General features: G+C 43.9%; 1 protein-coding gene across 3 annotated transcripts; it reads right to left on the bottom strand.

Annotated features, from left to right (window-relative positions):
* Nucleotides 1–5,138: 5,138 nt before the first annotated feature.
* LOC136509820 (uncharacterized) lies at nt 5,139–9,653 on the bottom strand. Of its 3 annotated transcripts, none has more exons than XM_066504426.1 (10): nt 9,355–9,653; nt 8,943–9,094; nt 8,669–8,839; nt 8,061–8,222; nt 7,623–7,852; nt 7,412–7,497; nt 7,139–7,314; nt 6,867–7,043; nt 5,690–5,848; nt 5,139–5,563 (listed from the first exon to the last, which is right to left on the bottom strand). In XM_066504426.1, exons 1-10 carry the CDS (start codon nt 9,542–9,544, stop codon nt 5,396–5,398), a joined length of 1,671 nt encoding a protein of 556 aa, XP_066360523.1. In that variant the 5' UTR covers nt 9,545–9,653; the 3' UTR covers nt 5,139–5,395. The 3 variants fall into 3 exon arrangements, with proteins under 3 accessions (XP_066360523.1, XP_066360522.1, XP_066360525.1); XM_066504425.1 differs by having other exon boundaries at nt 5,139–5,602; XM_066504428.1 differs by lacking the exon at nt 5,139–5,563 and having other exon boundaries at nt 5,696–5,861.
* Between the last annotated feature and the right edge of the window lie 7,746 nt (nt 9,654–17,399).

The raw sequence follows: 17,399 nt of genomic DNA on the forward strand, positions 1-17,399 counted from the left end.
CAAGCATGGCACAAGTTTCCCAAGATCTCAGGTGCTCTAACTCAGTCATCATTCAAGGCATAAGTCACACTTAACAATATACAAGCAAACACTATAATTGGAATCTGCCAATTTCTGGACATGCAAACAGCAGCTACAAGATTTAGCTATAACTGGAGTTACACAAATCCAAATAACAGGCAACAAGACAATCTGGAAAGCTTATGGAATTTTCTACAATTCATCTTTAATCATATTAGCATGATTCTCAAGTTAACTAAGTCAAATATATCCATTTACAGAAACTGGTCCACAATTGACAGAAAACAGCCATTTCTGAAACCCAACTTTAAACAGCTGTAACTCTTAAACTACTTGGCCAAATGACACCAAATTTTAATAGAAGCTAGATACATGAATTATCTACAACTTTTGTATAAACAAGTTTCACAACAAAGCACATTATCATGAAGAACTTTGCTAAGTTCTTAGATCTGTCCATAAACCACATCGGCAAGAAAATAATTATTAACTTATGTTGCAAATACATAATTGGGTAAAACCAACTTTACCAACATTTCACACATGACTAAAGAACACCAGAAAACCTAGTGTCCATGACCAAATAAATTCTTTTAATGCATTTCTTAATTTATTTTAGATAACAAGGTGACTTAATGAACATATACCAAAAGTGCACAATAACTTCTACAAAAATTACAGTGGCTCACATATACTCTCAATAGTCTAATGTACAAATTTTACTCCATTTGAATATGTATAGCAACCTCTATGAAAAGAACAAGTTGCTAAAGCAAGAATTCATGTGAGAGCGAGATAAACCAATAACTCACTCATACTTCACCCAATACTCATGAAATTTTTACCACACATCAACTATCACATGAGTAGCATGCCACAAAAATTTCACTTAATTTGGAGCCCTAGATCTACAGTTATGAAAAATAACAAATTCAACTAGCATTACAACCTTACTGCACAAATCTATTTTTACCGCAAAATATTTAAACTAAAACATGCCATATTATAGATCCACTGCATAGACAATTTCACAAGGATTCCAAAAAGTCCTCATTTACTATTTTACGAATTTTCTACGATTTACTATGAATTTCCAAAGTTCCTGCAAAATAATTACAAACCAGTCCTTATGGCACTATTCACATGAGTCACAGGTTCTGCAGAAAGGCCCCTGCTCTTCTTCGAATTGCTGTACGAGGTCCCTGACGCGAATTTGGAGCAGAGGATCGCCGGGAATCGGCCGGTGGCGGCCGGAGAAGGGCTGACGGTGGCGGGGGAATGATGGGGAAGCACCAGGAGGTTGGCGCGCACTCATAGGTGGCCGCAGCTTGCTCCGAGAAGACCCGACGCGGCCTGGCCACGCACGCCGGCGGCCTGGGTGACGGCGGGAGGCAGCAGCTTACCAGCGGCGGTGCTCCGGCGGCCGATGGCTTGGGCGAGCGTGCGCACGAGGTGCAGCACGACGAGGAAAAGGCGGTGGTGCACGTGGCTGTGGGGGCTTGGAGCGGCGAGGACGCGGCGGCAGCGAGCTGGAGTCGCCGGCCATGGCGGACGGCTACACGGGAGCGAGGAGAGCGCGAGAGGGAGCGAGCAGGGAGTGGAGAGGGGGATGGAGAGGGCGTGCTGGTGCCCCTCCTCATCGGCAGCAGGGCGCAGGGCGCGTGGCTGGAGGTGGGACGCGCGGCAGCGGCGGAGGTGCATGGCGGCCACGTTCTCAACACGCGTCGCCGTTCGGGCATTTCCCCGAGCACGTGGCGGGCGTCGGTGAGGGCGACATGGGGAGCCAATTTGGGCCACTTCCAGGCCGAATCAGTCCTTGGGCCAAAAATGAAGTTTGTTCACCTCGGCCTGCTCTACATTTTTCATTAAGGCACTCCAGTCATTTGAGCAACATAACCATGGGTAATTTAATCTCCAAAGTGGCATTGTCAGTGCATTGACGGCGATTAACAAACTCCAAAATTGAGGGCCATAACAAGGTCAAACGAGTGCCATCCTTTTACATGATCTTCTCCATGAACTTAGCTCCAACTTTTATTTTTGGACCAACTCAAGTTGCTTAACGAATTTCGGAGAACGCGGAATGCCAACGTCGTTGCTTAGCGAAACTCCAGACTTAGAATATTTCTAAGTGCTGAAAACAACAACAAATTCGATCTTGTGACCTCGATTTGACTTACTTTCAAGCTGATCTAGCTCTTAGTCCAAAAACAAAGTTTGTTCTACATGATATGGACTACAACTTTCATTTAAGGTCCAACCTCAAAACTAGTATAGAACCTACTGTCCTACTTTGACCAAAGTAGGATCACGATGAAGCTTAAATTATCCTTTTTGATCCATTGGAGCATTTTCTTGGTATTTGCCCAACATGAACCTTTCATGACTTTTGTTGTAGAGTTCCTCTAGAGTCATTTGGGCATGGTTGCAAGATTTGGTTGACATCTCATGTTCTCATTCACTTAATAGTGCAATTTAAGCACTTAGCAAAGTCATTCCAATAAGGATATAACTTATCATTTCATGTGACTTTTTTTATTCCAAACTTCCTGAAACTTTTCCAGTCATCAATATAGATGGATATTGATGTGAGACACATGAAAGAAGCACCTTCAACATTACTTAGGTATATATATATATATATATATATATATATATATATATATATATATATATATATATATATATATATATATATATATATATATATATATATATATATGAAAAGGGCCAATATACAAGCAAAGGTGTAATATCCAAGTTTAGGTTGGGGCTCAATTTCATAGGTTGACCTTGACATCTTCATCATCACTTAATATGCCATGTTTGAGCTCAAACCCATTGCTTAACTAGTGGCAAACACCTGGAGTGTTACACCGCCCTGCCCGCCCTGGTGCCCCCTTCCCCCGCCCCACCCCAAGCGGAGCCGGAGACAAAGCCCGCGCTCCTACGCCGGCACCCTCCCGTCCGCGTGACCTCAGAGTTCGACAGCGAACAGCGGCTCTTCTCCCACCGCCTCTCCTGACGGCGTCGCCAAGCTCTGCCTCCGCATTAGCCATGGCGCTGGGGGAGGAGGGATCCCCTGGGGCCCGCCCAAGGTTGGGCTCATGGTGCGGAACTTCTCTGTCGTCGTTGACCCCACAACCATAGGCGTCGTGCTGCGCGGCGCCGCCGACCTCGCCGGCTCGCTGTGACTGCGCGCCTCGCACAACACCAAGGTGCGGCCTCTGATTGATTGCACCTTTTTTGACATCGAATTTTGTTGTTGACCCTGGTCTGAGTGTGTCGTGATGAATTGGGTGCCAGCACCGCCCGCGCGGCGCGCCGGTGAGGACAGAGGCACGGAGAAGATGACGTCGGTGGATTTTTGGCGTGATTTTTCCCCCTCGTGCGCGCGTGCGCAGCCGGATCCACACGGCGTCAGCTCAAGACGACGGCTCCGTGCAACGCGAAGCCAGCCGTCGAGTTCGCCTGGGAGCTCGAGCGCTCGCCGTCGTCTCACGGCGCGGCGGCGTTGCTCTCTCTCCTTATTACTGTAGCAAAAGGAGGGATTTATACATAATTGACATCCGGAGACGACGGCTAGCACGTTCGTTGTACGTGCCCTTAGTATCTAAAAAAACCTTCCTAAAATCATTGGCTTTTCCAAATCCTAAAACAATATTGGAAGCACCCAAGATCGGTTTCTCCAACAGTTTTCTAAAAAAGCACTCATAAAAAATAAAAAATAAAAAAAACCCAGTGGCATTTTAGTAAATAGCGTCATCTTCTTCCTAAGAAGGTACTGAAAAAGCATTGTGTGCGTCGCTGCGGTTTGACTGCTCCTCGGACTCGGCGAGGGGCGTGATGGCGGAGCCGATGGGCGCTGACTCGCCGGCCGTTACCAGGACCGCGGCAAGGATGCTGTGCTGCTCAAGCAGTCGAGCTCATCACTGGCCGCCGCGCCATCAACATCGCCGGCCGTCTGGCGAGCTTTAAAAGGCGCAGGGCCGCGCCATCCAGTTGCTGTGCAGCGGCACGAGCACGATGGGGCATTGGGGCGCGTGGCTGTGGGTGCTCGTGAACGCCGGATTGGTGGTGTCTGAGCTCCGGATGCTTCCGTAGTGGATGCGTCCATGTAGGCCGGGGAGCTCGCGCGGCTTTATGTCGGAGCATGCGTGGCGCGTAGCGGTGCGTCCGGATGCCGGCGAGGAGCGTGCGGTCGATACTGGAGCAGTTCCGCGTCTCGCCCGGACGCCCAGGATGCGGGGCGGACACGCGGACACGTGACCGCGTAGGATTGGGAGTTGTTAGAGATAGATTAGTGTTTTTGAGAATGCTCTTAGATACTGTTGAAGATGCTCTTAGAACCCTATTTCTCCTTGTCGCCCATTTACTCCTCCCAATCTTCCCAATTCTGTTGAGATTCGCAGCAGTTTCTCGACACTTCTACAAAACCAGGGCCCATCTCCATATCTAGTAAGGGCACGTTTGGATCGCTTCCAAACCGCGCTGCAGGTCACCGCGCCACAAGTTTGTCGCGCTGCGTGAACCAAACAATCACACCGCACACCGCCGTAGGTTTGGCATGCGCCGCATACTGTAGTTCGAAACGCGCGCCCCAACTCTCCAATTGTTGGGCAGCCGTTCTGTCCACCAAATTCGAGGTGCGGCCACACGTTGCGGCAGCGGCTCTGGCAGGAGCCAAACACGCCCTAGCGTAATATATAGTGCCATGATATATAAGAGTGAACACTACTGTCAATGTGCATAACCCAGTAGCCGAAAGAAGATCTCTGAGGCATACAATAAATATTAAATCAAACTACGACCATATAAGTGTTCCAGACAAAAGAAACCGATTCCTTGGGTCCAATCCTCGCTTAGTCAATCATGATACGAGGGTCAAGCCAATCATGATAAGATCGCAATTGCCAGGAACAATAGGAAAATGCATTCATAATGTAATTGTAATTTTACTGGTCATCTTTCTATATCGACATATCAGTTTGAAAAATCATAGGCAAATTCCTACTGGCCACAATCTGGAGAAGACCAAAAACAGAATGGTTTGGTTTACAACTCATAGGGGATGCCAACTACTACTAAAATCCGGGTTAGGAAACAAGACAGCGCCAAGTGGGAAAAAAAATTAAATAAAAAACATATGCTTACATCCATATCTCGCCATTGCCCTGATTGTTCAAGTGAGGAGACAAGAAACTCAAATGTTTCTTGGTTCTTACATAGCAGACAACATAGTGCCAAGCATGACTAGTATGTTAACCTGTACAAATACATTAACAAATGTCCACAAATAAAATGCTGAAAACAAAAACATCATGCACTAGTCACAGCTATGGTGAGTAATTCGCCGGACCAGAAAGACATACAATTATGTGCACCTATGGCATGAAAGAAATATGCTGGTCATAACATCCAAGGCTTTTCCCCGGATCAAGCTGCCTCTCTTCAGCTCATGAGACTCAGACAAGGACTTGGTAACAAGCTGGTTCTCTCTCTTCATCCAATCACACATCTTTTTGGCCTCACTTGCCATAGCCTTGAATTGAATACAACCATCAGTTTGCAACCAGTGCCACTATGAGCAGGTAATTTACAGAAAAGAAATGGATCGATACTTAGTTAAAGTTCAGCACATATTGACAGGAGGCAGGTAGGCACTAACCATCATTGCAGCAGCAGAGACCATAGATAGATTTCCTGTGAGGTCCACAAGGCCCAAGGCGCACATGCGGATCACACTGCTCAGCTGGATGATGTCGTAGTAATGCTCAGCACCTTGCTTCAATAGCTCACACATCAGGTCAGCCTCCATGGTAATACACTAGAAACCAATGCTAAGCATTAGTCAAAAAAACCATAGGAAGAATCAAAGAAAATACCACATAATTCTACCCAAAGAACTACTGCTTTACTGAAGTACATGTGCTACTGGGTTGGATAGGACTAGTCCAAGCTAGGAGAGTAACATTTAAGACTAGGGTCCATAAGGCCATACTTGAATGTTGTGCAATAAATCCTACACACGAGTCAATATAATATATATCCTTGCCATAATTAAAAGTAGTAACAAATGCTCAAAGTTCAAGCCTTCTAGGGAAACACTCAACGTTGTTTGGACATCCAATGAGTGAGATAGGCAAGGATTTCAACTACAATAGGCCAGTCTCAGTGGGAGTTTCATGAGTTTTATTTGCATTTAATAGTCTGCCACATATGCATTTTTTATGACATGGCAATGAGTGAAGAAATGAGTTTCATGGGGATGAAACTCTCTTGCCTCGATTACCAACTCTCTATGAGTCTTAGAATTAAATGTCTATGAAACCATGGAATGAAACTTTGCATTGAGAGTGGGTGTTGCATCAAGTTTCAGTTCATTCTATATGACATGGCAATCTTGGAAACAACACAATGAAACTCTCCACTGAGACTGGCCTAAAGCAAGAGTGGAACCAAGACTGGAAACCTTGAAACATGCTATTAATTCTTACAGCTGGTTATCAAAATTTGCACCAGTTGTCCAAATTCAAACATCGTCCAGGTAGTATTTCAAGATCAAGATTACATGAAAGAGAGAATGATTACCCTTAATTTGTGACAATGAGTAGCATATCACAATGATAACAGGACAGAGACAAAGGTTTTTCATTTTTCCTTGCCTCCAAGCAGAATTTCAATTCCCCATCCCCTCATTTTAGCTATTTTTTTCTTAACAGCAGCATAAATTCAGCCACTAGGATTCAGAAAGGAATAGTAAACATCCAGCAAAAATTACAGTGGTGCAATACAAAAAAAAACATGTTTTGTTTGGTTTGTTCAGGCAAGGTAGGCACACATACCAGAAAAGCAATGGTAGAAGGAACAGACAACTCAACCCCTGTGCTGCCGATTGAAAGTGCACGCTCCTTGATCAGGGTACTCTCAATGACAGTGCTGACTGCAATTGCATCATCCAGGGTACACCACACTGGACTCGTCTTCCACATGGACAGGAGTTCCTCCTCGATCTTGAGACACTAATAATTGAAAACGTTGTGAGTTGAAATATGTTACGCAAACAGTTTCAATCAGATAATCGGTGGTTTAGTAAAGATGCAAGAGGGTTACTTACAGATTTGCAAATAGCAGAGCTGGTGATTTGTTGATTTTGGCAGGCAGGAGCAATGAAGTCATAAGCATTACGTTTGTAATACTCCTCCAGATGGCTGCTACAGTCGTCATACCACTTAATGTCACTGTGAAGTGGTACCAACCCTTCCCAACCCCATATTCTATCCAAAAGATCTTCTGAAAACACAAAAACAACATAACGTATGAAATGTATTGCAAGGGGAATATGAAAGCTCATAGCAACTATAACTTTAGTGATTATCTTCTTTATTACCTTCTTTCCTCTCCCTCTTATTACTCTTCTCACCACCACTAATCGGTTTCTTATACTGAGAATTCAATACATCTGAAATGCTACCCCTGGTGATAATACAATGAAATGGCATAATTTCACAGTGCTTCTCATCAAGAAGTAACAATCTAAGTATCTTAGACCACATACAACTGCATCAAGAAGGAAGAAAAAACAAGTGGACCATCCATACCCTGTGGTGTTTGCTGCTCCATCAGCAGCAACGCCATCCCCATCACCACCAGGACCACTTCTACCAGCAGCTGAAGACTTCTCTAGTATGTCAACCACAAAATCCAAAGTTTTGTACCGGACTACGGGGCTGTCCCCAATCTCATCAGGTACAGGATCATCATAGAAATCAACAAGCTTGTTATTTTTACGCATCCACATACACAACATTTCGGCTTCCTTTGCCATACCCTTAAATTGAAGCCACCCGTCGGTATACAGTTTGTGCCGATAAGGTAGTAGTAAAGACAAAATTGTGCAAAGTACAATTCGAAAGGCGCAAGAATGGATGGAAGATATTATAAAGTTTGACAAATGGCCCATATAGTTCATGTGGGATCATCGGTTTGACAATTGGATGGATGATAATATTAAGTGGGTTTTTAAGGCAGGCACGTACCAACATAACAGCAGAGGCAGAAACAGAATTGTCCGAAGTGCAGTTCATAAGGCTCAAGGCACACATGCGCATCGTTCTGCTCTGCTCGATTAAGTAATCATGAACGGGATGAGCACCGCGCCTCAGCAACTCACACATCAGGTCAGCCTCCTTGGCAATACACTTGAAACCATAGTTTTGCATAAGTACAATGATCATAAAAAAGACAAGCAAAATAATCCATATACCATCCCACTCTTCAAGGCGAATTTGGGTGCTAAATTATCCTTTACAAAAAGGAAGCCACCGATTTCCTCCTAGGTTGGTCTACATTTCTATAATGTAACCAGATATTTCAGCTATTTTACTAAGGTGTAAGCACCAAGTAGGATAGTGTTCGATTGCCAGTCCAAGATACCCCCATAGATAAAGAATGAAACAATAAAAATTGAATAACCAGGACAGATTGACCACCTTGCAGCTACTCCCTACTCCCACAGGGTACACACGGTAAACAAATGCTTTAGCAATGTTTGACTATATATATATATATATATATATATATATATATATATATATATATATATACAAGAAAAATGTTTGGTGTGTTACAGGGGTGAGGAACATACCAACAAAGCGGCACCACAAACATCAGAACCTGCTGTGTGGATCACTGAACATGCACGCTTGTGGATCAGGCAACTCAGAATGCTTGATTTCCTCATCTGCAAGAGCCTCTCCTCTTCAGGTTTCACCTGAATCTTCAACTCAGATACAAGTTGCTCCTCATTGTTGAGACACTGCTTGATTGAAACCATGAGACAGTCAGTCAATCGCTCGATCCTAAAAAATAATCGATCGTTCCTAAAAAAATTAAGTTACCAAAAACAACGGTTTACTTACAGTCTCAGCAAGAGCAGCTACGCTGCTATCCTTAGTAACTGCATGCACATTGTGATGGTGATACTCTTTAAGGTATGTGCTATAGTCAGACCACGACACGGAAAATCCCTTTGGTAGCAGTTTGTCCCATCCCCATATTTTCTCCAACATATCTTTGGAAACAAGTAAATAAAAAACACACAGTTAAAGAAGAGTCGATAAGAAATCATCATCCGCAAGGATATGGTGGTGGCATGCTCTTATTCATGTTTGTATAACAGCGACAGGGCAAAAGGGCAAGGCAACGTATATATAACAGAAAATGCGGGGAGCATGAAGAAATCTACACACCAGCACGCAGAGAGCAAGTAGGTTCCCTTCAGTAATAAGGGGAAAAAAGGAATGATAACAAGCTATGGATGCTAAAATTTACCATGGTGCTTGACAATTGTTGGCCTAGGCATCTCTTTTGTGATTATACCGTACTCCCGCTCCTCCTCCATCTCTTCGATGAGACGGGCAAAATACTCTCTTTCTAACTGCTCTTCGCTGAACCCTGCCTCGGCCAGCTTCTTCGCGAGGTCGTCGGAACGTCCCGCTGAAGGGAAGCCGTGGAGCTCCATGATTGCGCCCCGCGAAGACTTGCGGCGCCTCCCGCAAAGAAGAGGCCGATCTGATCTAGGTTTCCTAACCGTGTGGAGGAACGAAAGGACGGAGTGGGAGGGATTTGAGTTCGGCCGGAGGCAGGTTTGGTTTTGAGACTTTTCATGTACCATTATAAAAGATCGGTCCTATGTGTACCTGAAAAAATTCAATTTTTTTTTTTTTTTTTGTCTTCTACGTCACTTCTGTCAGTTTAGGCTCTAACGGCGTTAAACTGTAGGTGTGAAAAGACGAAAATGTCCTAAAATTTAAATATGTTATTAATTTTTTTTAGCATTTTAACGATTTCAAATGAAAAAATTCAAAACTAGAAAGTTGTAGATCTCGTCGAGATCTATAATTTTTATATATTTTTTTTTCATTTAATTCGGCAAAAAAATAATATGATTTTTCTAAGATATATTAATCATATCAAATCATTTTTTTACGGAATTAAATGAAAATAATTTTTATATGAAAATTATAGATCTCGACGAGATCTACAACTTTCTAGTTTTAAGTTTTTCATTTGAAATCGTTAAGATGCTCAAAAAAAATAATAACATATTTGAACTTAAGGGCATTTTCGTCTTTTCACACATGTAGTTTGACGGCGTTAGAGTCCAAACTGACGGATGTGGCATGGAGGATACGAAAAAGTTAGAGTAGTGACGCTGAAGACCGCTGAATTTTTTCAGGGACACACAAGGAATTACGATTTTTTTATAATGGCACATAGGGAAAAATCTCTTTGATTTTCATCGAGGGGGGAGCGACATCGGCCGTCGGATGCGCGAACGGACGAGATCACTTCGCTGCTAGTTGGGCCTACGGGTTCACGCAGCCTGGCGAAGAAAGGCAGGCCCAACAACCTCTCTATGTCCTTCCTAATAAATGTTAAAATAGATATTTTGGTAAAAAACTACCCTCCAAGTGATCATCCAAATATAGCCATCTTCTATTTTGGATTTCTCATTAGCCAAAAATTAAATATGGGAATGACTCTCCAGAGTGCGCACGAGAAATAGAAAAATTGTCGGAGAATGAAAAAAATATAGAAAACGATTTTTATGCATGACTCTCCAAATCACGATTTAGAGAGAGATTTAGAAAGGTTCTTGGAAATGCGCTTAGCCTATTTTCTAGGACTCCAGCTTGTCAGTGTCATGATACACCGAGTATCTCAAGGCATGGATTAGTCGACAAGCCAAATACAGCAGTCGGTATAAGCCCGATCGATCGAGGCCCAATTACACCGAGAAGCCCAGGGCGAAGGCTACCAACAAGGCCTGCCACGACCTCTCCACAAGCCTTAGCCACACACCAAGACAAGCCTATGACCCCTCGGCCACGACCTCGAGGGCAACGGGAAGGGACCAAGTCCCGCCAAGCGCGATAGCTCTAACACAGGGCAGTATGCCCGCACTGATCTCACAAGGACCGAGGGGACAACGGTCACCTCGGTCCGGTCAGACGCCATCCCTGCCATGATGCAGGGAAAAGACAATACCGCCTGACGCGGTAATGGCCGGTACGGGGAACCACCGCCCACGTACTGCTCGACAGGACATGCGTACATCTCCACCCATACGGGATGGGAGACATGATGAAAGACAGACCATCCAGGCCAGCGAGAGCCACGACCCCAACACAAGGGATAGTGGTTATAGCCGCCGCAAGGCATCCGACGAGATCGGGGGTCGCCACCAAACTCCTACATGGTGCCCCTAGAAGGCTAGAAGACGATGACGATGACCATGAAGCTCTAGGTTGATGACGAACCAACTACGTGCCAACAGTGCCGCCATGGCCGACACTGTAGGCCACGCCACACCATGGCCATGACGACGGCCACGCCAGAGTGTATGACCCAAGATAGTGTCGCTTGCAAGCCAAGCTAGTTTAGGACTCTCACTGTATGAGCCCTGGTGAAAGGTCCTTATTTGGTTTTAGTAATTGAGTAACAACCTAGGTGGACTAATATGTGCTTAGGTGAGATACACAGAAAATTAGTCCACAGGTGAATATGTGATGAAGGAGCTCATTGCATATGACACATGATATGGAGTCATGTGACTAAGGTGGAGAAGATCAAGATGAGGCTTGGCTTGATGGATCGGTTGTGTATCGACCCAGAACTTACTACAACCTAGGTAGTTAATTTGAAGAGTTGAAGACAATCAATTCATGAAACCTTACAGAATCCAAGATATGTTATTTGCGACTAGAGTCAGCTAAACCTGTGGAGCGGTTGAGTCAGGCTCTCACCCGACAAGGGAGAATAACCTTTATGGAGATTAGCAATCACCTTAATGACCTTATCAACCTCAACGGTACTTCAAGGGTATAAGTGAACACTATACGTTGGCCACTAACACTCAACACTCCAAGACTTAGCCATCTTAATAAAGACAAAAACCACCGGACAATCCATGAGTCCATCGGATCATCCGCCAGGCATTGAGTCAGAACTACATAAGTGGAAATGAGATATTTATGACTTATAGGGGTGGACCCACATGTCAGCACGAGTTGGGATATTTCCTTAGCTATCTCTCATCCTCTCACTCATCCATTCATTCACATGCCTCATCCCTCTCTCTAACTCTCACCCCATGGAAGAACCCTAGAACTAGAGAGAGAAAGAGTTGGGAAAAGGAAGAGAAGAAGAAGAGCAACACAAGCTCCTCCCTAAGGATCCCCCATCAACATCTTTAGCTTGGTCATGGTGAGCCCCATTGAATAGCTCCCAATTGTGGATTCCCCTTGAGTTATTTCTTTTGGATTGATGCAAGAGAGGATGGTGGATAGAAGGCTTGTAAGCTTGAGAATGGAGGGATTGGATCTTCACCTTGCATCTATGGAAGCTCACAATGTCTGAGCTAAGGGTATCCATCTCAATCTCAAGGTTTTTCTCTTTTGTATGAGTTTTGGGTTTGATCTCTAAAGCCTTAAGCCACACTTAGTGAAACTAGCTTGTGATCTAGCCTAGTTGAGCGTAGTGAGGTACCTAAGCCATCATAGGAGTGTCGTGCACATGCAAGATGCATAGCTCCAAAGATCTAAGCTTAAAAATGAGATTTCCTAAGAACATAGGTTCTGTCGCCAGAAAGGCGGAGTGTCCATCAATGCGATGAATGTCCACAAAGCCTGGAGTTTAGCTATGAACAGCCCTGAATAGCCTTTGAGTGAGAATAGCGGAGTGTTCGATAACCATTTGGAGTGTCCGCTGAATTATAAAGGATAGGAACCTAGAGAGACAGAAAGCAGCCTGTTATACCAGAGTGTTGAAAGGGTCGAGATGGTGACTAGAGGGGGGTGAATAGTTCTTTTTAAAACTTAATCACGTTGGCTAACCGAAACAAGTGTGAAATTATAACTATCGGTCTAGCCAAGACTACACCCCTCTATCTATGTTCACTAGCACCTTGCAAAGATATTAATCAAGCAATAAAGGTGCCAGGCTAGTTAGAGCTCTCCTAACCAATTCTAAAAGCAAGGTCACACAAACCTATGCCACTAGTACTTTAAGCAACAAGGGAGCTCCTACACATGCTAGTAAGCAAAAGCACAGAGCTAACTAAGCTTACTAGCAATGCTCAATAACAAGCCAACCAATGCCAAATTAGAGAGCGCAATTACTTAGCTACACAAACTAAACAATATGACTAACAAGGTTACACAAACCAAATTAGCCACGCAAGGGAGCTACTTCTATGTTGCACAAGCAAGAAGGTAACTAGTAAGCTATACAAGCTAACTAATTACAAAAGCAACAACACAAGCTCAATGCATATGAAAGTAATCGCAAGCTTGTATAATGGGGATGCAAACCAACGGGAAGAACAAGGTTGACATGATGATTTTTCTCCCGAGGTTCACGTGTTTGCCAACACGTTAGTCCCTGTTGTGTCGACCGCTCACTTGGTGGTTCGGTGGCTAATTGGCATCACCCGCCAAGCCCGCATGTCGGGCGCCATAAGAACCTACCCCGGAAGTGAGGGTAGCTCAATGACACGCTTTACTAAAGTCGCTCTTCGTGGCTCCCGCGGGGCGAGCACAATGCCCCTCACAAAGCACTTCTCCGGAGCACCGCACAAGCTTCTTGCGGGCTTCGATGGAGACCACCACCAAGCCATCTAGGAGGTGGCAACCTCCAAGAGTAACAAACACCACCGGCTTGCAACTCGATCACCTAGTGCCACTCGATGCAACCTCACGATGTAATCGCACTAGAATCGCTCACTCATACAATCGGATGATCACTATCAAGTATGTGTGAGATGGAGGGCTCCTAAGCACTCTCAAGCATGGACACAAAGTCCCCCAAGGTGCTCAGCACCAGCCATGGCTGAAGGCCACTTCTATTTATAGCCCCAAGGGCTAAACTAGTTGTTACCCCTTCACTAGGCAAAAATCGGGCTGACCGGATGCTCTAGTCGTGTTGACCGGACGCTGGACCTCAGCGTCCGATCACCCGATGACAGTCACGTGTCACCTACGTTCAACGGCATTCTTCCGATCTCAATGGTCATCTTCTGACCATATGCAGCAGCTTCAACTGATCGGACGCTGGACCCTCAGCGTCCGATCGTTTACAGTAAGGTACCGACCCCGACCGGATGTGTCCGGTCGGACATGATCGGACACAGCCCCAGCGTCCGGTCACTCTCTAGTGACACTACTTCGTCCGACAATAGGACCGGACACTGCCTCCAGCGTCCGGTCACTTTCAGAGCCAGCATCCGGTCGACTGACCGACGCTGCACGTTGACTGCTACCACTGACCGGACACTGAGCCTCAGCGTCCGGTCACTGCATGACCAGAGTTCGGTCCACTCTGTGGGACCTTTCTCATCTCCGTTTCTCCACCGAGTTGATCCACATCAACTCCAACTTCATCTCCTTTATAAATGTGCCAATACCACCAAGTGTACACCACCATGTATATGTGTGTTAGCTTTTCACAATCATTTTTCAAAGGATTAGCCACTCAACTTGCCACGCCACTCAATCCTAGCGATGATGTAAAGTTAGATCACTCGAGTGGCACTTAAATGACCGATATGCAAACAAGTTTGCCCCTCTTGATAGTATGGCCATCTATCCTAAACCCGATCATAAACTTCTCTACACACCTATGACCGGTGAAATGAAACGCCCTAGGTTATACCTTTGCCTTGCGCATTCCATTCCATCTCCTCCAATGTCGATGCAACACATGCACCAACACGATCAACAATGATATGATCCACTTCATATCATCACATGATCATATTGGTTCATCGATCTTGACATCACTTGCTTTTCACCATTGCCTTCGTCCATCGGCGCCAAGTCTTGCTCAAGCTTCACCGCCACATGGTCCATCGCTCCAAAGCCTCCGACTTGCCCTTCACGCTTGCAACCGGTCCATCAAGCCAAGTCTTGTCTTAATCTTCTCCACCTTGATCACATGACTCAATGTCATGTCTCATGTGCAATGAGCTCCTTCATCATCACATATGTGAGCTTTGCAACATCTCCAAGCCATTTTCACCTTCATGGCATATGTTGCTCACACACACGTACATGTGGACTAATCACCTGTGTATCTCACATAAACACAATTAGTCCACCTAGGTTGTCACTCAATTACCAAAACCACACAAGGACCTTTCAGTCTCCCCCTTTTTGGTAATTGATGACAACTCTACAAAGATATGGAAATTAAGCTCTTTTGGATTCATGTTGCTTGCCCAAGCAATTTTACCATGTGAAAATGATGTTGGACAAGTACCACAAACCCGAGATGGTAGTATTAGCTCCTCCTATATATGTGCTAGAGTGTTTGATTTGAAGGTCGCACATATGCATAGATTAAAATTGTGGGAGAGTAATTACTACCAAATGATGCTAAGGTGTATAGAATAAACCTTTGAAGCGTGTACCAATCGGAGTTGCACCTTTAAGTTCATCCTTAGCACCATGGTTAGCTAGATATCACTTGGAAATAAAAGCACTAGATACCTTGTGAGATCAACATTAAAAGTAAGGTACTAGCATTACTTGAAAAGCATACCAAGTGTCTAGCTATCATCCTATGCATGCTAGTTATTAAATCATCATTCAAGTTCTACAACTAGCATACACCACATAAGCATGCATATTGAATTTGAAAGCTTATGCAATGCAAGCAAGCACATGAATATGCACATAGCAAATGCAATCAATCAAAGTTCATAAGTTTGCTCCCCCTACTTGTGTGCTTCTCTTGTCTAAGAATTTTGATCCATCTCTTTTCTCCAATGTTGCTCCCTCTTTGTCTATGTTCATGTCCAACCTCTATTTCTTTTATATCTCATCTCTCCCCTTGTACAATCTATCTCTCCCCCCTATAAAGGTTTTCATATCTTTGTACAATCTCTCCTCCTTTGTCATCAATTTCCATAAAAGGTGTGCTTCTCATTGATGCAAATGTATGTATTTGGGGTAGATGGTTGAGGCTTGAATCTTGTATTTTTTATGGACATCATTTGATTGGTGGAATGACACCACTTGAAGATACCACTTGTAACTTGTGTAGGGCTTCTTGAGATACCACACATAGGATCTTTGATCTTGATATCAATTTGTGGTACACCTCCCCCTATGTGATAGCATGGGCCATCCATTTGATACACTTGATCTCTTGTAGTTGAGGGATGCATTCTTCATTTGATGATCACTTAAAGTTGAGGATCACTTGTGGAACCATCGTCTTTCATGGTTGATATCGTATATAGATGTAATACCACTTGTATGAAGTAGATACCATTTGAAAGAATCTTCTAGTATGGAACCACTTGTTTGATTTATCAATAAAGACCATTTCTTGAACATTTGCTATCTTCATGAGTACCACTTATAGGATATCACTTGTGAGTTGATCTAGACACTACTTATGAAATCTTGATGAAATACTTGAGTCTAGATACCACTTGAAACATACAAACTAGATATCCATTTACATTGTTGTCTTGTGCTTGTACTCTTATCACTATCATGAGCTTCTATGATTGACTTGAACTAAAATGATTTGCCAAAGGTTTCAAGTCCGGTTTGAACCAATGACAAGCTTCTTCACACCTCTTGCAAGGGTTATCTTGCCAATGTTGTACTTGTCACTTGTTAGCAATCTAAATTGAGTCAAGTACTTGGGTTCACTAGCTCATGAACAAATTCATGTACTAACCACTAGATCAAGTAATCATTCAAACAATAGTGGTAGGCTATGAATTTAAACATTTCATTTGTTATGCATGATCCTATGAAGTATGTACTATATGCACTAACCGCATACTAGTAAGGGATGAAATGATCATGCACATTACAATGATATATTTGCTATGTTGGAGTAGAGGATAGTCACATAGATTCTAATTTATTACTCCAATAGCAATGTGAAGTCCAATTATAAGCTTGGTGAAGACCAATAGATACCATGTTGAATTTTATTCTTCACCCATATGAAATGAATACCACTTATGATCAAGTGCACTTTCTTATTGTGGTTGGCTTGCTTTATCTTTTGATCTTTGCTTGCATGAGAGCATCAATTTAAGAATACCACTTGAAATATCATGACTAGCTCTCTTTTGGGTGTTGCTTGCTTTTCTTGATCAACCCTTTTGATTGCTTCAACTAAGCATCTCAAATGTTCCTTGGATCACCACTTTCATGTTAGCCTTCCAAGTACCATACTTGGTTCACCTACACATAGGTGGCAAGCCCCTACACTAGGGAGAAGTGACCTCTCTCCAAGAATCATTCTTGATACTCATTTGAAATGACTTGATTGATTGATCCAAGTGATGG

Source organism: Miscanthus floridulus, chromosome 1, assembly GCF_019320115.1.
Source record: "Miscanthus floridulus cultivar M001 chromosome 1, ASM1932011v1, whole genome shotgun sequence".
Classification (NCBI taxonomy): Eukaryota; Viridiplantae; Streptophyta; class Magnoliopsida; order Poales; family Poaceae; genus Miscanthus; species Miscanthus floridulus.